Source organism: Syngnathus acus, chromosome 8 (genome assembly GCF_901709675.1).
Source record: "Syngnathus acus chromosome 8, fSynAcu1.2, whole genome shotgun sequence".
In the NCBI taxonomy this organism is placed as follows: Eukaryota; Metazoa; Chordata; class Actinopteri; order Syngnathiformes; family Syngnathidae; genus Syngnathus; species Syngnathus acus.
The window spans coordinates 2,406,032-2,423,042 of NC_051093.1; the positions used below are offsets into that span (position 1 = coordinate 2,406,032).

The 17,011-nt window shown below is 47.8% G+C and overlaps 1 protein-coding gene across 1 annotated transcript; it reads right to left on the reverse strand.

The window, feature by feature from the left end:
* Positions 1-1,762: 1,762 nt before the first annotated feature.
* cacng2a (calcium channel, voltage-dependent, gamma subunit 2a) lies at positions 1,763-16,927 on the reverse strand. The gene is made up of 4 exons (XM_037256177.1): positions 15,616-16,927; positions 7,495-7,578; positions 2,881-3,021; positions 1,763-2,423 (listed from the first exon to the last, which is right to left on the reverse strand). The coding sequence occupies exons 1-4, from the start codon at positions 15,839-15,841 to the stop codon at positions 1,879-1,881; spliced, it is 996 nt and encodes a 331-aa protein (XP_037112072.1). The 5' UTR covers positions 15,842-16,927; the 3' UTR covers positions 1,763-1,878.
* Positions 16,928-17,011: the final 84 nt, after the last annotated feature.

The window sequence follows — 17,011 nt, forward strand, 5'->3', positions numbered from 1 at the left end:
CAAACACACACACACACACCATAAACTTCTCAACTAACTCACCCTTTTTTACACTTTGCACCAGCAGTGGGCAGTACTATGCACCAGCAGCTTCATAGCACACGTTGGATGTATTACTGTATTGGATGTAATGTTGGGAAAATGTCAACATTTTCATTCACTTATTGATGAAGGGACTTAGTCAAGTCTCACCTGATTGGAGGAGTCTCGCCCCAATTTTTGAATGCTAGAAAAAGGGCTTTGTGTGTGCTGCACGTGTAAAGTGTGCTCCACTGACCTTTTCGTCGTTCAACTCCAGCTGACCCAATGATGACAAGAACCTGGGGTGAGAGAACAGACAGCAACTGCTCGATGGTCAGCATAAACATCCCGCGTGCACACACACACGCACGTTTAAATGTTCGAGCCTGCACAATGATATGCAAAAACACAAATGCGGCATAACCACCACCCGCCTGCATTTTATGTGAACATGGTCCTGTGGGGGTGACGTCGCCCTCCACAAGCTCTCATGGGTCCTCAACCACATGTCCAACAAAGTCACCAAAAGGTCATTGGGCAGTTTCACACTAAGCACAAATGTTTTGATGTCTTTGTGTGCTTCGTTGTAGACATCCCTACCCTACGCAAGGAAGAGGTCGTCCTTGCGAGTCGCCCAACTCAAAAAGGTACCAACCCACCTGTCAGCATCCTGCTGTTTGTGTTACAAGTCTGCACTCACTGCGCCGCTTGCTCCGAAGCTTTTAGCACAACCGGGTGGAAACTAAAAGGTGTTTCTTGTTCTTTCTCCTTTTGCCAGCGGCGTGCAGGCCCACAGCGTTGTTGTAAAGATGAGTGGTAGTACTTCATGTTGTTGTCTTGGACACCGAGCACCGTCAAAAACTGCTCATTCATGAATCCTGTATGACTGTTTTATGATGTTATGCAAGCCAACCCATTGGCAGGACCCCACGTGGCACCTCACACTGTCACAGAATGGTTAACTTGTTATAGGCTTGTTTCATTTGCTGGAAAATTCTGCCATAGCGCCCCCGAGACGAGGCCTGCAATGTGTTAGCATGTAGCATGTTAACATGAAGGAAACAAAGCCAATAAGCATTCATCATGAGGCACACACGCTGTTGATTGATTACCCCCCCCGGGATTGGTGTTTATTCCAAGTTGAAGGATCGTTCGCTTTTGGCACCTTTTTAAAGAGTTTCCAGTTGAAGCTTACAAATCAAAAAGATAAACAAAACATGGCAAAGGCTGTGAGTTTTTTTTTTTTTTTTGAAGAAAGGACATTACGTGTGTATGTGTGCATATATTTATATAGTCATCAAACTAATGTTTAAAAAAAAAAAAAGCATTTTTTGTTTGGTTTGGCTCACAAAAGCATAAAAGAAAAAAAATACAAAAAAGACACAAAATCAGAAATAGCTTTTTCCCTTTTGGGATGATTAAAACTCAACTTTGCTGCAATTTTAATAGCATGCACTTTGTTTCGGACTCTCTGGTACGCGTTCACATTTTCAAGTTTTATTTCTATTAAAAAAATCACAATAGTTTATTATTCTAAGCTTCTAAAAGAGTCACCAACAGCACTTAACTCATAGTTGTCTTTTTTGCTTCAGTAAAGTAGTCGGTATCTCTTGATTATTCTTATGAATCTTTATAAAAGTAATGTATATATATATATATATTTATATTAATAGTAGCTTTACTAGAAGTTACAGGCCAGGCTGTAACAATTCACAGTTTGAATGCAAAACAATGAGTCCAAAAATAAAGGAGGCGTTTGTCTGGGTGGCTCTGACCTCTTCCGAGCTTCTGGAAGCTTCCGGAGTAGTCATGCAGAAAACATTACGTGTCCTATAAGCGGGGCGGGGCGGCGCCCCCTCATACGGGGGTGGTGCGCCGGTTGGCAGCCGCGTTCCCGTGCGCTGAGTCTTTGGCGTCCTTCTGGATGCAGTTGTGCACCTGCAGGAAGTTGTGGTCCCGCTCCGAGTTGTAAGCGGCGTTAGCGGACGGTGCCCCTCCAGACTTGAGGGTGTCGCGCGGCAGCGTGTACATGGAGATCTCGGTGGAGGGCAGCGCTCCGAAGGCCTTGAGGCCCAACGGGGAGGCATCGCGCGAATGCGCCGGGTCCGTGGAGCGCGATGAGGAACGTGAGCGGCGCCGGTAGCGGTAGCGGTAGCTTGGGACCCGGGACACCGCCGAGCCCTGGAGGTAGTCGGTGCCGCGTGTCCCGATCCGGAGCTGCCGGTGGCGGTCGATGAACATGTGCACGGCCAGGACGCCCACCATCTCCGCCATGATGAAGGACAACGCCCCAAAGTAGAAGGACCAGCCGTATGAGTACGAATTCTTTTTGGAGTCGCTCTTGGACGGGTCGCCCGCGTTGGCTGATATGTACACGATGATTCCGATGATGTTGCTCAGGCCTGCGCAAAGCAGAGAACAGAATTCACCAAACAGACTCGGCATGTGGCTTGGAGGTTTTTCTCACAAACTGATCTGTTCTAGCTGTGAAGTTCAAATTGTTTGTAAAATTTTTGGTCACAATTTAAGATCAAATCTGCCGAGCGATGGCTTTAAAAATGTCTGTACCACCGTGCATAGGGCTGAGGCAAGATATTTCAATATGTATCGTTATTGCTCATGTAATCAGTAGTCGTTAGCAAGATGACCAGTTTATGTATTTCATGTTCCTGCAACCTCCAGCCAGTTGGTGGCGCCAATGCACCAATAAACCCAAAAGAAGAAGTAGCTATTAACTCAAGCAAATAGCTTGCGGTGCTTCAACTGCTTTTCCCAGCTGGCAACAGAAGCTGGAATATGATGAGGTTGAGCTTTAGAGTGCGATTGAGTGTGTTTTGGGCTTAAAGTTTGAGAACGGACCTGCAGACACAAAGAAGATCCCCGCGCTGAGGATGATGTTGTGTCTGGACTTGTAGAACTCACTGGCAGCTATGCACAGACCTCCCATAAAGAGCAGGATGACGCTGAGGATGGGGAAGATGCTAGACGCTCTCACTGCACCTGCAAACAAACACAAGACACAAACAACTTGACCTCCTGAGACTAGGAACCACTCGTGTCTAAATTCAGTTCCAGCTAGTATCGCAGACCCTTTTGAAGGTGCTTCTGAGAATTTGTGCTCATGTTGATACTTATAATGGATTGGGTTGTTCAATAAAACTGATTTCTTAGAGTTCCTAGACACAGAAGGTCCAGGAAGAACTTCCTGGAACTTTTGGTGTAAATATACTCAAGGTAGAAGGAGGAGGGAGAAGTAAAAAAAACAAAAGCAGATTAGTATCCATCTCGGCGTGTGTGCGCACACCCCAATCAACTCCCCGTCAGGGCTGTGAAATACTCCATCAACACAAGGACGTATACTTTGTGTGTGAGGACATTATGTAATGGTACTCCTGGTTACGCAGCAGCGTCAATGGTGGGCGGGCGGGCTGGCGGCCGGACGCCGCGGGGCTCTGGCACGTATTGTATGCCCGGCGGGCCGCGGTGCAGGAGCCACCGCGTCCTTCAAACGTCATCCGACATCATCATTAGCGCAGCGGCTAATCGCTAACGCGAGTAAAATGGTGACGTTGGGGTCAAAAGAGTTGCTGAGCTAACTTGGCAGCCATAAAACAGAATAGAATATCAAGGGGCCTGTTTTGGGAGCCAGGCGCACGTGTGCTCGGTGTCACTTTGCCTTCATTTGATTCATGATTGCATCCCAGAGCCAAAAAGAGTTGGACACAGTACAGTGCTGCAAATTTATGTTTGATCCTTGCTTCTTTTTTAACACATATGGTGGAATAAGCCAAACATAAGCTGACAGATAATTCCAAGTGATCTTAAAACAGCACAAAGTGGAATAAAGTCTGAGTGTCATTCAAAAAGTTCTAAACCTTACCCAGAAAAAAAGACCTACAGCTAAAGATTGCTGAGAGTGCTATCAGTTGTCTCACTTTTGCACTGTGTAAAGAAAACATTTCTGAGAAAATAAGAAAAATATTTGAAGATATTTCAAAATATCAGTCAGAAGCTGAAATTCAAGGAAGGAGTCGAGCTACTGAAGAAAACTGCCCTTGCTTGATTGGCAGGTGGCTATTTAATTTCTTTCTCCGGCTGAGACAACGAAGCCCACCAGACGGGAGGATTTCCCGTGCCCGCCGCAAAACAAACAGGGCATCCCGTTCCCGTTTGCCTCTTCAGATGAGGTGCGTCGTTGACTCGGTGACCCACATTTGGTAAGACGATGATAGGGGAGATTCAGAGTGAGTCACTGACTAACGCATGCGTGCACATAGTAAGCCCCCCCCCCCCGCTGGACGGTTACCGCCAGCCGCGTATTGATCCATGCAACTAATGACAAACATGGCGACCCGCGTGCTCATATTGTGTGACACTGGCATGGTGCGACACCTGTGTCGCTTATTGTTGACAGAAAAGGATACATTACGGTTTCAAACTAGGGTTTCAAACAAGGGTTAGCGTTTCAAATTAGTTAGCGCTTCAAACCTGGGTCAAACACTAGGGTTAGGGTTTCAAATTAGGGTTAGCGCTTCAAAGAGGGGTCAAAAAGTAGGGTTAGTGTTTCAAATTAGGGTTAGCGCTTCAAACTGGGGTCAAAAACTAGGGTTCGCGTTCCAAATCGGGGTCATATGGGTTTAAAAACTAGGGTTAGCGTTCCAAATTGGGGTCAACAGGTTCAAAAACTCAGGTTAGCGTTCCAAATCCGGGTCAAGGGGTTCAAAAACTAGGGTTAGAGTTCCAAATCGGGGTCAAAGGGTTCAAAAACTAGGGTTAGAGTTCCAAATCGGGGTCAAAGGGTTCAAGAATTAGGGTTAGTGTTTCAAATTAGGGTTAGCGCTTCAAAGTGGGGTCAAAAACTAGGGTTAGCGTTTCAAATTAGGGTTAGCGCTTCAAACCGGGGTAAAAAAACTAGGGTTTTGGAGTTTCAAACTCGGGTTAAGGTTTCAAAGTAGGGTTGGTGCTTGCAGTTGATCAGAGACTATCCGCCAGTATTGATGAGTTGTTGCATTGCCATCACCCTGCGGCCCCAAAGCAGACTGGACGCTGGCCTCAGCTGGCCTGATAAAATTGACAGGTCTGGGCCTGACACGCAGGAACTGCTCGGGTTGCCTGCGTGAAATCTATGATATGCTGATGCCACCTTGTCTCCTAGGCAACAGATGGCCCACAGTCACTGGGCAATAAATTAAAACACATTTTCTCTTCCTGTTTGACCTTAAAGTTGACATGCCTAAAACTTACATGCCTTATAAAACGCATCTGAAGTTAAGTGGGAAATCATACGCTCTCTTGTTTTTAACAATGCTCTATGTTCTAATGGGTTTTACTTTTACCAGTCTAGTTAACATTAAAATTTTCCACACAATTTCTGCAGAAAGTTTACATTTTCTAGTTTTTCAAATAAAAGACGAACACTTTTGCGAACTTTATTTTCTTAGCATGAGCAAGTATTGCGCAAGACAGCAGCATTTCTCTTCCTATGATGGGCGTCTTCGCGTTTGTGAAGGGACTTCTTACATAACGGGGCGTTTCTTTTTGCCTCCTCCTTGTCTTTCTCGTCTTCCTCTTCATCGTCGTCGTCGTCCTCGCCCGGCGGAGTAGTGCATGATGGGATCTCACACACGCCATCATCTAAAAAGCCACTGGCGCTTCGGTGCGCCTCAGCTGCCTTACATAAGCCCGGCTGGAGTGGCAAAGGGCCACGCGACAAGCACGCACGCAAAGACACACACACGCGCACATGCGCCGACACACACCCGGGCTCTTTGTAAACGTGTGCATGAGTGTCAGACTCCTTTTATGAAATGTCGTATCCTGAGACATGTGACATGACAGATACTAATGTGACATCATTATTTTGTATATAGTGTGATTTCATTTTTTAAATGACATGATGTATGATGTGACACTATGTTTAGTGTGTGACATCGGTAGCAGGATGTATGTATAGTATGATTTGTTTTTCATGACATGATGGGCATCATGTGAGTGAAATTTTCTCCATTTTGATTCCATTTTCAAAAGCGAGACAGAGGAAAGCTGAAAGCGTGTGTCTTTGTGTGTGTGCGTGTGCGTGTGTGTGTGTGTGGGCAGATCAGCGTTTGGTTGGTGCCTATTTTGACTACTCGCCACGAAATGTGGCGACATCGGCGGTGCGCCCCCCTCCATTTTTGGCCATGCGTGATGTCACTTCCGGGCGGGCCTTCACCTGGAGTGACATGCCGAGCGTTGCGTAATGGCAGAGGAGGAAATAGAGGAGGAGGATAATGAAGAGGAGGAGGCCACCTTGCTGGTCATTGTGTAAATGATTATCATCTGATTTTCTTCACAACATTGACGCGTAGAACTAAAAAGTCATTTTTTTGACACGATGTCATGACCTCCTTTTTAATTTGACATGATTACATGAGTTTTAATGTGGCATGATGTTTAAGCTCGGCTGCACTGATGTTTAGCATAGCATGACTTGAATGACAAGATGTATATGACGTTATGGATGGATGGACTGTGTGTGTTGTGCGATGACACTCGCCGGCGTCCTGACATGAAAGTGATGGCGGCCTGACCCACATAAAGAAGGAGGCTGAAATATTTATGGACGCCAGTGTCCTAATTGGCCAGCCACTGGGAGCTCTCTCGTCCAATCAGGGTGCGGTCGGAGGGGTTAAGGTCCGCTGTCATCGGCGCCGCTGCCGCCGTTGTTCTTAGCATCATTAGCGGCGCTGTTAGCCTACTCTGGCGTATCCAGATGGGCAGCCAGCGCTCAGAGCGCAAAGTCAAAGCGTCTAATTGGCGGCGCTTCAGCTAGCGGATTTGCACGCACAGCTCCCAACCACAATTTGCAAGGACTGTCATTTTTTTAATGTTTTCAGACAACAAACAAACAAAATTGAGACCCCTTCAAAGTGTGTTGCTAAACTCTCAGGTCCCTATTTTCATGCCAAGCGCAAGTCTAGCACAGTGGTGCAAGCAAAGCACATTGATGCAACTGCCACTTGAAGATGACGGCCTTTGACCTCTGATCATGCATGAAACAAACCCCTAATTAGCAGTGACGCAGCTTTGGAAAGATGGGGAACGAGAAAAAAGCGAGGGACCAAGCACGGCAAAAGGCAGGCTACCGATCCTACACCTTTCAAAACAGACCCCGTCGCCATGGTAACAAACACCCGAGCCGCACGGGGACGGTAACCACGGTGACAAGCTCCTGAGTAGCGCAAAGCCGCCCGCCGCGAAGCCGTTAAGAAGTCTGCGCGAAAGGGGCCGCTGTCTTGTTTGCACACGGCGCAGTAATCAATGGACACAGTGTTGACTGACTGGAGCAACACACACGCCAGCGAGCGAGCAAGCGGCGGCCAAGCGCCATCCGGGCATCCAACGCCGGTCGCAAATACAGCCAACAAGCGCCGCACTTTCCGGTAAAAGTCAAGCTAAGTGTATTCGTGCGTGCGTGTGCGCGTGCATACTCACGCAGGAAGTACTCGGACGGGTCGGCCTCGTAATCCGTGTCCTCGGGGAAGTGATCGATCTGTTTGCACATGCCCTTGAAGTTTCCTGGGAAGGCAAAAATGGGAAAGACGTCAACAACAACAAGTGCTGATGAGCTTTTTCTTGATACCACTTGTTCTTATTGTTTTTTTTCCTCAGAAAATGACTTTCTTCTGGCTTCTGATTGGCTGAAACGGCCTTATTGTGAACGGCACTTTTCGCACAACACACTTGTGGGCAGGAGGTGGCGACGTGTAAACAGTGGCGAGCTGGAGTGCCGCCAAACGGACGCTGATCTCGTTTGGCCGACACCTCCGCTAGCGGCATCCGATCCCGACTTTGTTCTGTACAAATCCCGATGAGGTCAGTGAAGGCAACACGCTACACGGTTTGTTCTCAGTTTCTGCCGATGAAATCTTGGAATTCACTTCACAGGCTTTGTTACGAAAATAATTCAAATAAAAGAGAAGAAATATTGATTTTCGCAGTTTGTGCATGTACATCTTGGCCAAAGGGTGAACTCGTCCTCTGATTAAGAGGGCAGATTTTGATTGCCATGGCAACAGGATTGTGTGAGGAGGGGGACCCCCATGGTGATGAGCACATGGACATTAGAGGGGGAAATCCATGGCTGTGATGGCCACCTGGCAACCATCTCCTCCATGGTTGGAGACAGGATTTTTTGAAGCCAACTTCACACACTATAAAAACCATTGTAGTGCAGCCAATTTAAAAAGGTTTCCATCCACAGGTAGTGTTGCGACCGAGAGAAGAGCGAGAGGAGAGGCCTGGATTCTTTTTGAAGGGCAGAGCTGGACAAGCCTGCAGCTTTGAAGCACATCCTCCAAAACGCTGCACTCTCACTTGCATGTTCAAGTGGACGCAATCTGAGCCATTTGCGACGCTTTGAGCACCAAAAAACACAATTTGGACTTTGTTTTTGGCTCCATTCGCTTTCATGGGGGGGAATCCGTGGCTGTGATTGCGATTTCTTTGTTTCCTAAAACAAATGGAAGAAATCATCCATCCATCCAAAGTCACAAGGATGTTCTATGAGACGACTGAGTGGTCACACCACCTCACCTTATCCTCAGACATTCGCTTCCACTCAAGTGTGGGATAAATTCAAAGCCACCCCCCCTAAAACGTTGCGTGAATGAACTATGTGCTAACCCTATGCCCTCATGTCCACTCTTGTCCATGCAGCCATAAAACTCTCCACCAGTAGCACCGAAGGGGAGGGGGAGCAGTGGTGGTGAAGCATGTGGAGTTTGGCCAAAAGTACTGAAACACAGCACTGACACAAGCTGTGTCCCAATACTTTTGCCCATAGAACAAAAGTTCTCTTTCTTTCTACCACCAACCAGTTACCTCCAAACACGACGGGTAACCTCTGGGACCTGGCTAAGCGTTATGCAAGCGAGCCACGGGAGACGTGACCAATCTGTATTCGACCATCGCATCGTCAGAAGGAGCACATCGAAAAAGTCAAGTGAGAGTTGCAGGAGGCGGAGAAAAGCCGCCTTCCTGTTTATCTCACAGCTTCCGAGCAGGTGGGATGAAAAACAAGTCCTGCGAGACAACCGGGCCTGCCGCTGTCATCAAACATCAGCCAGACAAAAAGCTTGATGAGACACCAACAGATGCATGATGGGAAAGGTAAATGGAGGGGGAGGGGGGTCACTGAGTGGGAGGAGAGGAAATGTCGGAGAGATTCAGGGCCACTTCACTTTAGTGATTCCGGTGGGTGGAATTCTCACAAACTTTCCAGGCGGACGCTCAATGCGTCACCGGCCAGATAAACCCCCCCCACCCACCCACCACCGCAACTACCCTGCGCTCCCTACGGCAGCTGTTGCCATGTGGACATCACTTTGGTTGCCATGGTAACAGCTTGCGAGTAGGTGGGGATCACATGGTGCATCTGTACCCAGGGGTCTGATAACTAGTCACAACACACACACACATATTCACATGAACACACGCACGTTCTAATGGCGTTCACGTGTGTCCCATGTCGCCCCCTTCCCGCCCCTTATTATCGGGCAATGAAGCTCCCCTAATGGGCGTATTCATCTTGATAATCACAGCGTATTCATTGGTCTAATCATCGCATTCATCTTGATAACGTCCAGTCCAGGAAGCGAGGAAAGACCCCCCCCCCCGACGTACCGCTATCAGTCTCTACGCGTAACGAGGCCACGCTTCAGCAGGGGGCCAGTGAAAACACGCCATTGCCATGGGTTTGCAATCGAGGAAGCAAACAACGCAACGTTACCATTTGAGCTAACTGTTAGCATGTTCGTTAGCCACCGAAAGAGTTCACGGGCAAACGTACGGGGATGCAATTCTGCCCAAAAGAATTGGAAAGTGATGAAAATTGGACTCTCGCTTTATGTTCCGCCCTCTTGCTGGATCATAGGTCAATCGTTTAATGATCGACATGATGGGGTGACTTGTTCTTCATACACAAATTTTTTGGCAGAGATGGGGACTCGAGTCACTGTGACTTGGACTCGAGTCGACTCGAGTCGCTGTTTTGATGACTTGTGACTTGACTTGACAAAAAATGAAAAAACTTGAGACTCGACTTGGAAGTTAAAGACTCGGGACTTGACTTGAGACACGATGACTTGAATGACTTCAGTGTTATTTAGTTTATGTTTTCAGTTTGAATATAAAATTAATAATACATTTAAAAAAATAATATCGATAACACGATAGGAGCGCAGGCTGAGAATGGCGTTGTCATGATTGGATCACTCCCCTGTCAATCAATCAGTCGTGCCCTCTCTACCTACCCTCTCTACTGTTTATTGGAGAATCACGCCCCTTTATATCAGACATGCGCAAACATGTCAGCGGGAGCGGTACCGCGAGTCATCACCTTCGGCTATCGCAATTACTTTTATGACGGCAAAAGACGGACAGTGCGAGATATGCAACAAAAACATTTCTTCTTTCAGATTATTTTCAGATTATTTTTTCATATTTGCAACTCAAATGTGTCAGACACTGTCGGCAGACGTTCATTTGTTTAGATTGAGCTGTCAATAAATCATTGTATGAGGTAATTTCTTTTTTGTTTGATTCCATGGTGTACTTTACTGAATATCAGTAATTACAGTGGAAATCCAAATTATTGTCATATTTTTTAAACAGGTTAGACACATTGGACAATGATGGTTACTTAAAGTTACTGATATCTTGTCTTTTCACTACTAAGATCAGATTCTGCGGGTAAAATTGCAATAATAAGGTGACTTGACTTGGACTTGACCTATTTAAGGACTTGACTTGGACTTGACTTGACCTATTTAAGGACTTGACTTGACTTGCCCAAGAAAAAAATGACTTGGGACTTACTTGAGACTTGAAGGTTAAGACTTGAGACTTACTTGAGACTTGTGTGACTTGGTCCCATCTCTGATTTTTGGTGACTTTTTATTGGTGAGTGGACACGTCAATGAGACCAGTACTTCCGAAGCTGGATTGTTGCCAGGTCACCTTGGCTCCCGCATTCTGTCAAAAGTGTCCGAAAAAAAAGGGGGGGATGCTTTGCCGTCAGCGTAAAAGGCGGCTTAGCGTGGCTTTCAAGCTGACGCAGCGTGACTGCAACACATTGAAGGTGTCTTTGCCGCGCGCCGCTTGTGAATTAAACATTAGGGAGCTAACGACAAAGCGAGGCCCGGCGGCCGCTGGGTCAACTGTCCTTTCAAAGGGACAACCGGCAGACCACCTGTGCCCCCCCCAATCAGCAGCAGAAGTCACTTTGAGCCAGAAGTCAATTAAGAAGTAATGTCAATGTAAATGAAGATGAGTTAAAGAGGCAGAAAGGACAAAATGGTGGCCTTTCACACATGGCAGACATGCTCTGATCACATGACAAACAGATTCAGCCTGCCGTTATGCTTTCAAAAAATTGTAGTAATTCCACTAACGAAGATTTTCATTGAGTGAGATGTGAGCGCCATTTTTGCCTGCGCTCACACTTTTCCTTATCTTTGAAAAAGGCCTCAAAGTAAAGTTTGAAAAGATTCCGCCGCCGTGCCCTACGCGCTTGTTCCTGAAAAGTGCCGAGCTCAGCACAGGCACAGGCGTGGCTGATAAGCTCATTGGCCGAGATAACAAAAGTCTTTGCACAAAGACGAATGCGGCCCCCGCGAAAGGCAAACCGCCGATGGTTTAGCGTTAAAACTCCCAGCATGCACTTCTCATCCTCCCATTGGCTGATGCCCAACGCCACGTTGTCCGGAGAACGAACACACGAACAACTTTGCAGCCTTGCTCAGAGGGTATCTAGTCTTTTTTTTTCTGCCTCCCATTTAAAAAAAGAGCAGATAAGAGCCGTGCTGTCAAAGTCACCTTCCTCCATCTTTGCCAATTACCGCACCTTCGCTGAGGTGCAAAAAAACTGCAGCCAAAGCCCAAAGACGGCAGTGCAAAAAATTGACGCTGCGGCTTCAGCGCCGTGGATTACGAGTTGTGACATTGACTTGTACGCCGCGAGGCTCTTTTTACGCTTTCATGTGATGACCAGTCAAACCCTGGCAAAGAAGTTAGCATTAGCGATTAGCACTCAACGCTGCACTGTTTGGTTCCACGCTTCAATTGCTTTCGTGAACTAAAAGTCACATAAGAAACGTGTCACCGGCACATTCAGACACTCGCTACACAGCTGCAAGTGAGTGTGCACACAAGCTAACCTTTAGCCAATTAACGGCCTGTCGCTAACGACCAACAGCTAACGCTACACTCGCATTCTGGCCCAGCCTCTTAAAGCCACACACGCATTCAAAGTGCTGGCCCGACACACACAAACACACATTTTAACAAACTCTACAAGCTCCTCATCCTTCCACGGAAGAACTAATTTGTGGTTATTGATCTCCGGTGAGCAGGAGAAGGAGGAGAAGTGGCGTGAGCGAGGGTCAAAAAGGTGTGCGAGTGTGTGTGTGTGTGTTAGGGGGACACATCCAGTATTCAGTGTGGCGCTTCGCTGCGGTTCTTTTTTTTTTTTCTTCTTCTTGCTAATCTTTAATGTAGGAAGAAAACGCCGATGGTTGCAGTGTGGCTGCGTCAAAGCGCAGCCCCCCCACCACCACTTCTACCCCACCACCACCACTGTGGCAATTGTCAATTCAGTGAGTGTCCACATGTCATCTCCTCTTTGCTTATAAACAAAGACAAGAACGACTAGGCATGGCACAATACTCGGGTTTGGTACAACACGCCGTTATGGAGCACAGCTTTTCAAGTGCATTGAGTGTGTGATGGTGTGCATGCCTGTTGTGTGTTCCACCACTCACCAAAAATGTCAACTCACTAAAAGTAGGCCATCAAGGCCACAATAAGAATAAAAGACAAGAACACACACGTTCTAATGGACTAGCCAAAATGTCCACACAAAAAGAAAAGAACATAAACACACACAACGTCTATAAAGTTAATGAGCAGAGTGGTGTGTGTGCGTGTGTGTGCGTGTAAGTGTGTGAGCGACCTTGCGGCATGTGACAGTTGAGTGAAGGCATGCGCTGCGGCTCCTTCAAAACGTGTCGTCCCGCTCAACTAATGACCGATGATCAATTATGGTGAGCCATAATGCCAGAAAAGGAGACTTGCTGATGATGTTATCGCCACGGAATTATGAGGCAAACGCTCAAATGTGGAGAATTACAGTTAACTTACATTCTAGAAAGCATTGGGACACCCACAGAAAGCTATAAGTGAAGAGGAGGGCAAATGTATTGGGGCAGAGTTTGGAATAAAAGCCAGTGCAATTCAAATAATAAAGGTATTAAGATACCTATAGACAGTGAAAAAGTATCGGGACATTTTCAGGCAGCGAAAGTGAGAAAAACAAGTTTTATAATTAAAAGAATTGGGACACCTTCAACAAGTATTGGAACACCAAAGGGGATGGAAAGGGCTGTCCTGATACTTTTGTCCGGGTACGTTGCTGCTTGTGTCATCCTCGTGGTGATGATGACGGTGATGATGTAACCCTATGACACATGAGAGGCGCACACGCTGACTCCACACCAGCGCCGGGCGGGAGAAAATGTCACAGCAACAATACAGTCACATCTAGTTACATGCACACATGCACACACCCGGTCATTTCCAGGTGAAAAATGCTCCCTGTTGCTGCCTCACACTGCTGTTTCTGCTGCGATCATGAGCGCCTCGTTGTCCTGGAAAGCGATCTGAGCCAGCCACGCTGCTACTCATTAAAAATTCATCCTCTACCCCAGCACCACTACGCTGGCATGGCGTGCCCACACACACACGCACACTCACATACACACAGAGAGGGCGTGAACAGTCACACTGGACTGGAAATGACATCATCCACCAAATTCCCGGACTGGCCCACATTCCATCTCACGGTGAGCGCCAGTCTTTCCCAGAACTGCGCAACTTCCCGTACACATCCCGCTTATGAAACGCTCGCACTGTGACAGCGAAAAGAATGACGCAAATCAGCGAGCTTAGTGCTAACCCACAATGCAAAACGGCATCGAGGCGCTAAGGAGAGTAGCATCCATGTTGAACCTTTAAACAGCAGAGGGAACAGCCTAACATTTGCTAATTTGTTCTTTATCCTCAGCAGAGAGCGACTAACGTTATGGCAGCTCACTGAGCAGAAGTGACCGCCTACTTTGTGAATGTACAAACTGTCTAAGCAATTGTCACTGATTCAGTAACTGGTGGGCCTGGTTTTCCATTTTGTGTTTTTTTTTTATGCTCTCATGTAATTATCGTGCCATGAAGACTTCTCTTGCTAGCAAATGTTGACGTGCTCAGAAAAGACGGCGAGTTCAAGTGCACTGGAGGGCCTCTACTCCGCGGTGATGCCACTGTGATTACATACAACCAAGTGGTCGCCACAATGGACACATAATTAGGCTCGTCTCCGATCGTGGCGCGGCGGCGTTGCACTTCAGCCGAGGAAACCCGGCAATCACATGCAAACGCCAGAGATGCTTTGCACTGAGGGAAAGGAAAGTCATAATCGGGGGGCTGTTAACAGATGGAGGCCAGAGTGAGGTCGACTTATTCACTAACTCTGAAGATGAAGGTGATACGCTCTAGTTGGCGCAGGAGTTTTTTTTGCACTGTGCTGTTATTTGACCGTCAAGTAGCTTAACTTAAGCGTACACATGATTTAATACCGTCTCAACCATACTAATATCACCATACGGCCAAGATATGATAATCGCTATGTTAGTTGCTACACTGGAGACTATTCACTATGCTAATCACTAGTTGCTAAGCTACTTGCCAGTTACTTTACTAATTGGAACACTAAGTCGTAGTTGCTATACTGGTGGAAGCGTTTATGATAGTCACTATGTTAGTCCCTAGTTGTTACTGTAGTTGCCACACAAGTGCTTCACTATGCAAATGGAGTCCCGAGTGGCTATGCTGGACACTATGCTAGTCACTGCAGTAGTTGCCACAGTGGCTAGTCCCTGTTGGTTTGTGGCCAGTGGCGTTTGGCTGCGCGCTCACACAAGGCAGCAGCATTGTGTCCCCATTGATTTGTTCTGCGCACACAACAAAACAACTGGTGGGAATCAAACACGCAGCCTCGGGTCACAGGATTACACCACTCACACTTCTCACAAAAAGTCTGTCAAGAACAGAATTGATTTTGACTTGAGTCCAACACAAGCAGGTTTGTTTGACCCCAGAACTTTTAACAATCGGCCCTTTGGCCCAAAAGACAAAGGTCCTCTGCATCCAAATTCCTGCCGTTTAGATCATTTTTCCCACCCCCAAAGTTTTCTACAAATGTTAGCGGTCCTTAGCAAGGCTGTTGTGAACGAGAGTGGGCCGATTCCACTTGGATCGTTTTCAAGTGGATCCGGTTTAGGAAACTGGAGATGATAAAAGTACCATTACTGCAGCCGTATCAAACCTTTAGCCACTCACCTGCAAAACGAAGAAACTTGGGGCTTTGATAAATGACCCCAAAAGTCAATTTCCCACCTAAAGTTCAGGAGGTTCTTTCAATAACACTCCCCTCCAAACGTTGCTCGTTGTGGCGCTTGGTTTTGACTTGGGGTTAGCCTATGGACGTGCCGGCCAGGGACTTACCTTCCAGGCAGCAGGTCCTCCAGAGCCCCGAGTGCGTCATGACCTCCTCGTTCTTCTTGCTGGTTTCGTTGTCGTTGCCGCTTTTGCTCCTGCAGACCCCTCGCGAGTAGAGCCAGTAGTCGGTGCCCACCGCAATGGTCATGAGGCTGAAGGCCGCGAAGGCGCCCACCGTGGTCAGCAGCATCTGCACTCCGCGGTCGAACAGGCCCATGTTTCCGCATTCCATGAAAGGGGGACCCCCTTTCCGCTTGATGTACAAGAAGTAAATATTTGACGGCGTGCGGGACTTCAGCCAGGCGGAAAACGAGGAGGACAGGGACGAGGGACGAGGACGAAGAGGAGGAGGAAGAGGACGACGATGAGGCGCCAGGAGCCTTATGGTTGCGTTTGGATGAGGACCAGCCAGCAGAGAAAAAAACCGACGAGCAGGATGGGGAAAAGATGGAAATCCTCTCTCTCTCTCTCCTCTTTATCGGCCTTTTCCAAAATAAGAATAAAAAAAGAAGCAGCGCAGACTGAGCTTGTGCAGCCAACCTGTTTGTCCGTTTACACGCACGTCAAAGCCGGCCAATAAATCACCGTTGAAATGCTGCACCTGTCAAGCCCTCGCGACGTATAAAGCAGGCCAATCGAAGCAAAAATGCATTCATTGCATAAGGAAAAAAACGCTTGATTCGTTTCCTCTTTTCCTCTCAAGTCCTCTCAGGCCCGAATTCAACGTAAAAAATGCATTCATTGCATAGGGCAAAAATAATCAGGAAGAAAACAAAAATCTAATTTCAATCAAACGATTGGCCTTTTTCCTAAAATTCTGGTCCTCCGTTTCCATATGGAGCCCTAGAGCCGGGTCGAGGCTTCTTTCCGCCGGGAGTGGGGGTCTGCGCTCACCACGCGGGGATCCGGGGGCAGCGGGGGGGCGTCCGGCCAGCCAAGCCGACCATCACTCGACATGCGGCGGGCGGGAGGTGGGCGACGAGTCGGCGATATGAGCGCGGCTTCTCCTTGATCCTGCTCCGGCCGGATGATGATCCGGTCGGCCACCCAGGACGAGCCGCTAGGCGTCAAAAGCCTCCTGCTGCGTGCTGGGGAAGTGCATGCATGCCTCCTTTCCTCTCTTCCTCCTTCTCCTCCTCCTCTTCTTCTTCTTCTCCTCCTTGCTTGGAAGATGTCACGATGTTGAACACATGGAGCTCGTCGATGTGCAGCCTGAGCTCCTCCGCTGCTTTAAAGAGGCCCACGGTCGTGCGTGCGCGCGCGCTGCAGCAGCAATGGTGGCTCCGCGAAGATGTTACGCCAACATTTTTAATTGGCTTTGCGTGAGTGGGGGGGAGAGGGGGTCGCTCGGTCTCGTGCGCTCTCTCTCCACTTCGCTCCTCCCACAGTCGAGATTGTGCAT

Coding starts and splice junctions, on each gene's coding strand:
- cacng2a (XM_037256177.1), bottom strand. CDS start 15,841: ATGGAATGCGGAAACATGGGCCTGTTCGACCGCGGAGTGCAGATGCTG. Junction 3,022..7,494: donor CCCGTCCGAGTACTTCCTGC/GTGAGTATGCAC, acceptor GTTTGTTTGCAG/GTGCAGTGAGAGCGTCTAGC. Junction 2,424..2,880: donor GATCTTCTTTGTGTCTGCAG/GTCCGTTCTCAA, acceptor TGCTTTGCGCAG/GCCTGAGCAACATCATCGGA.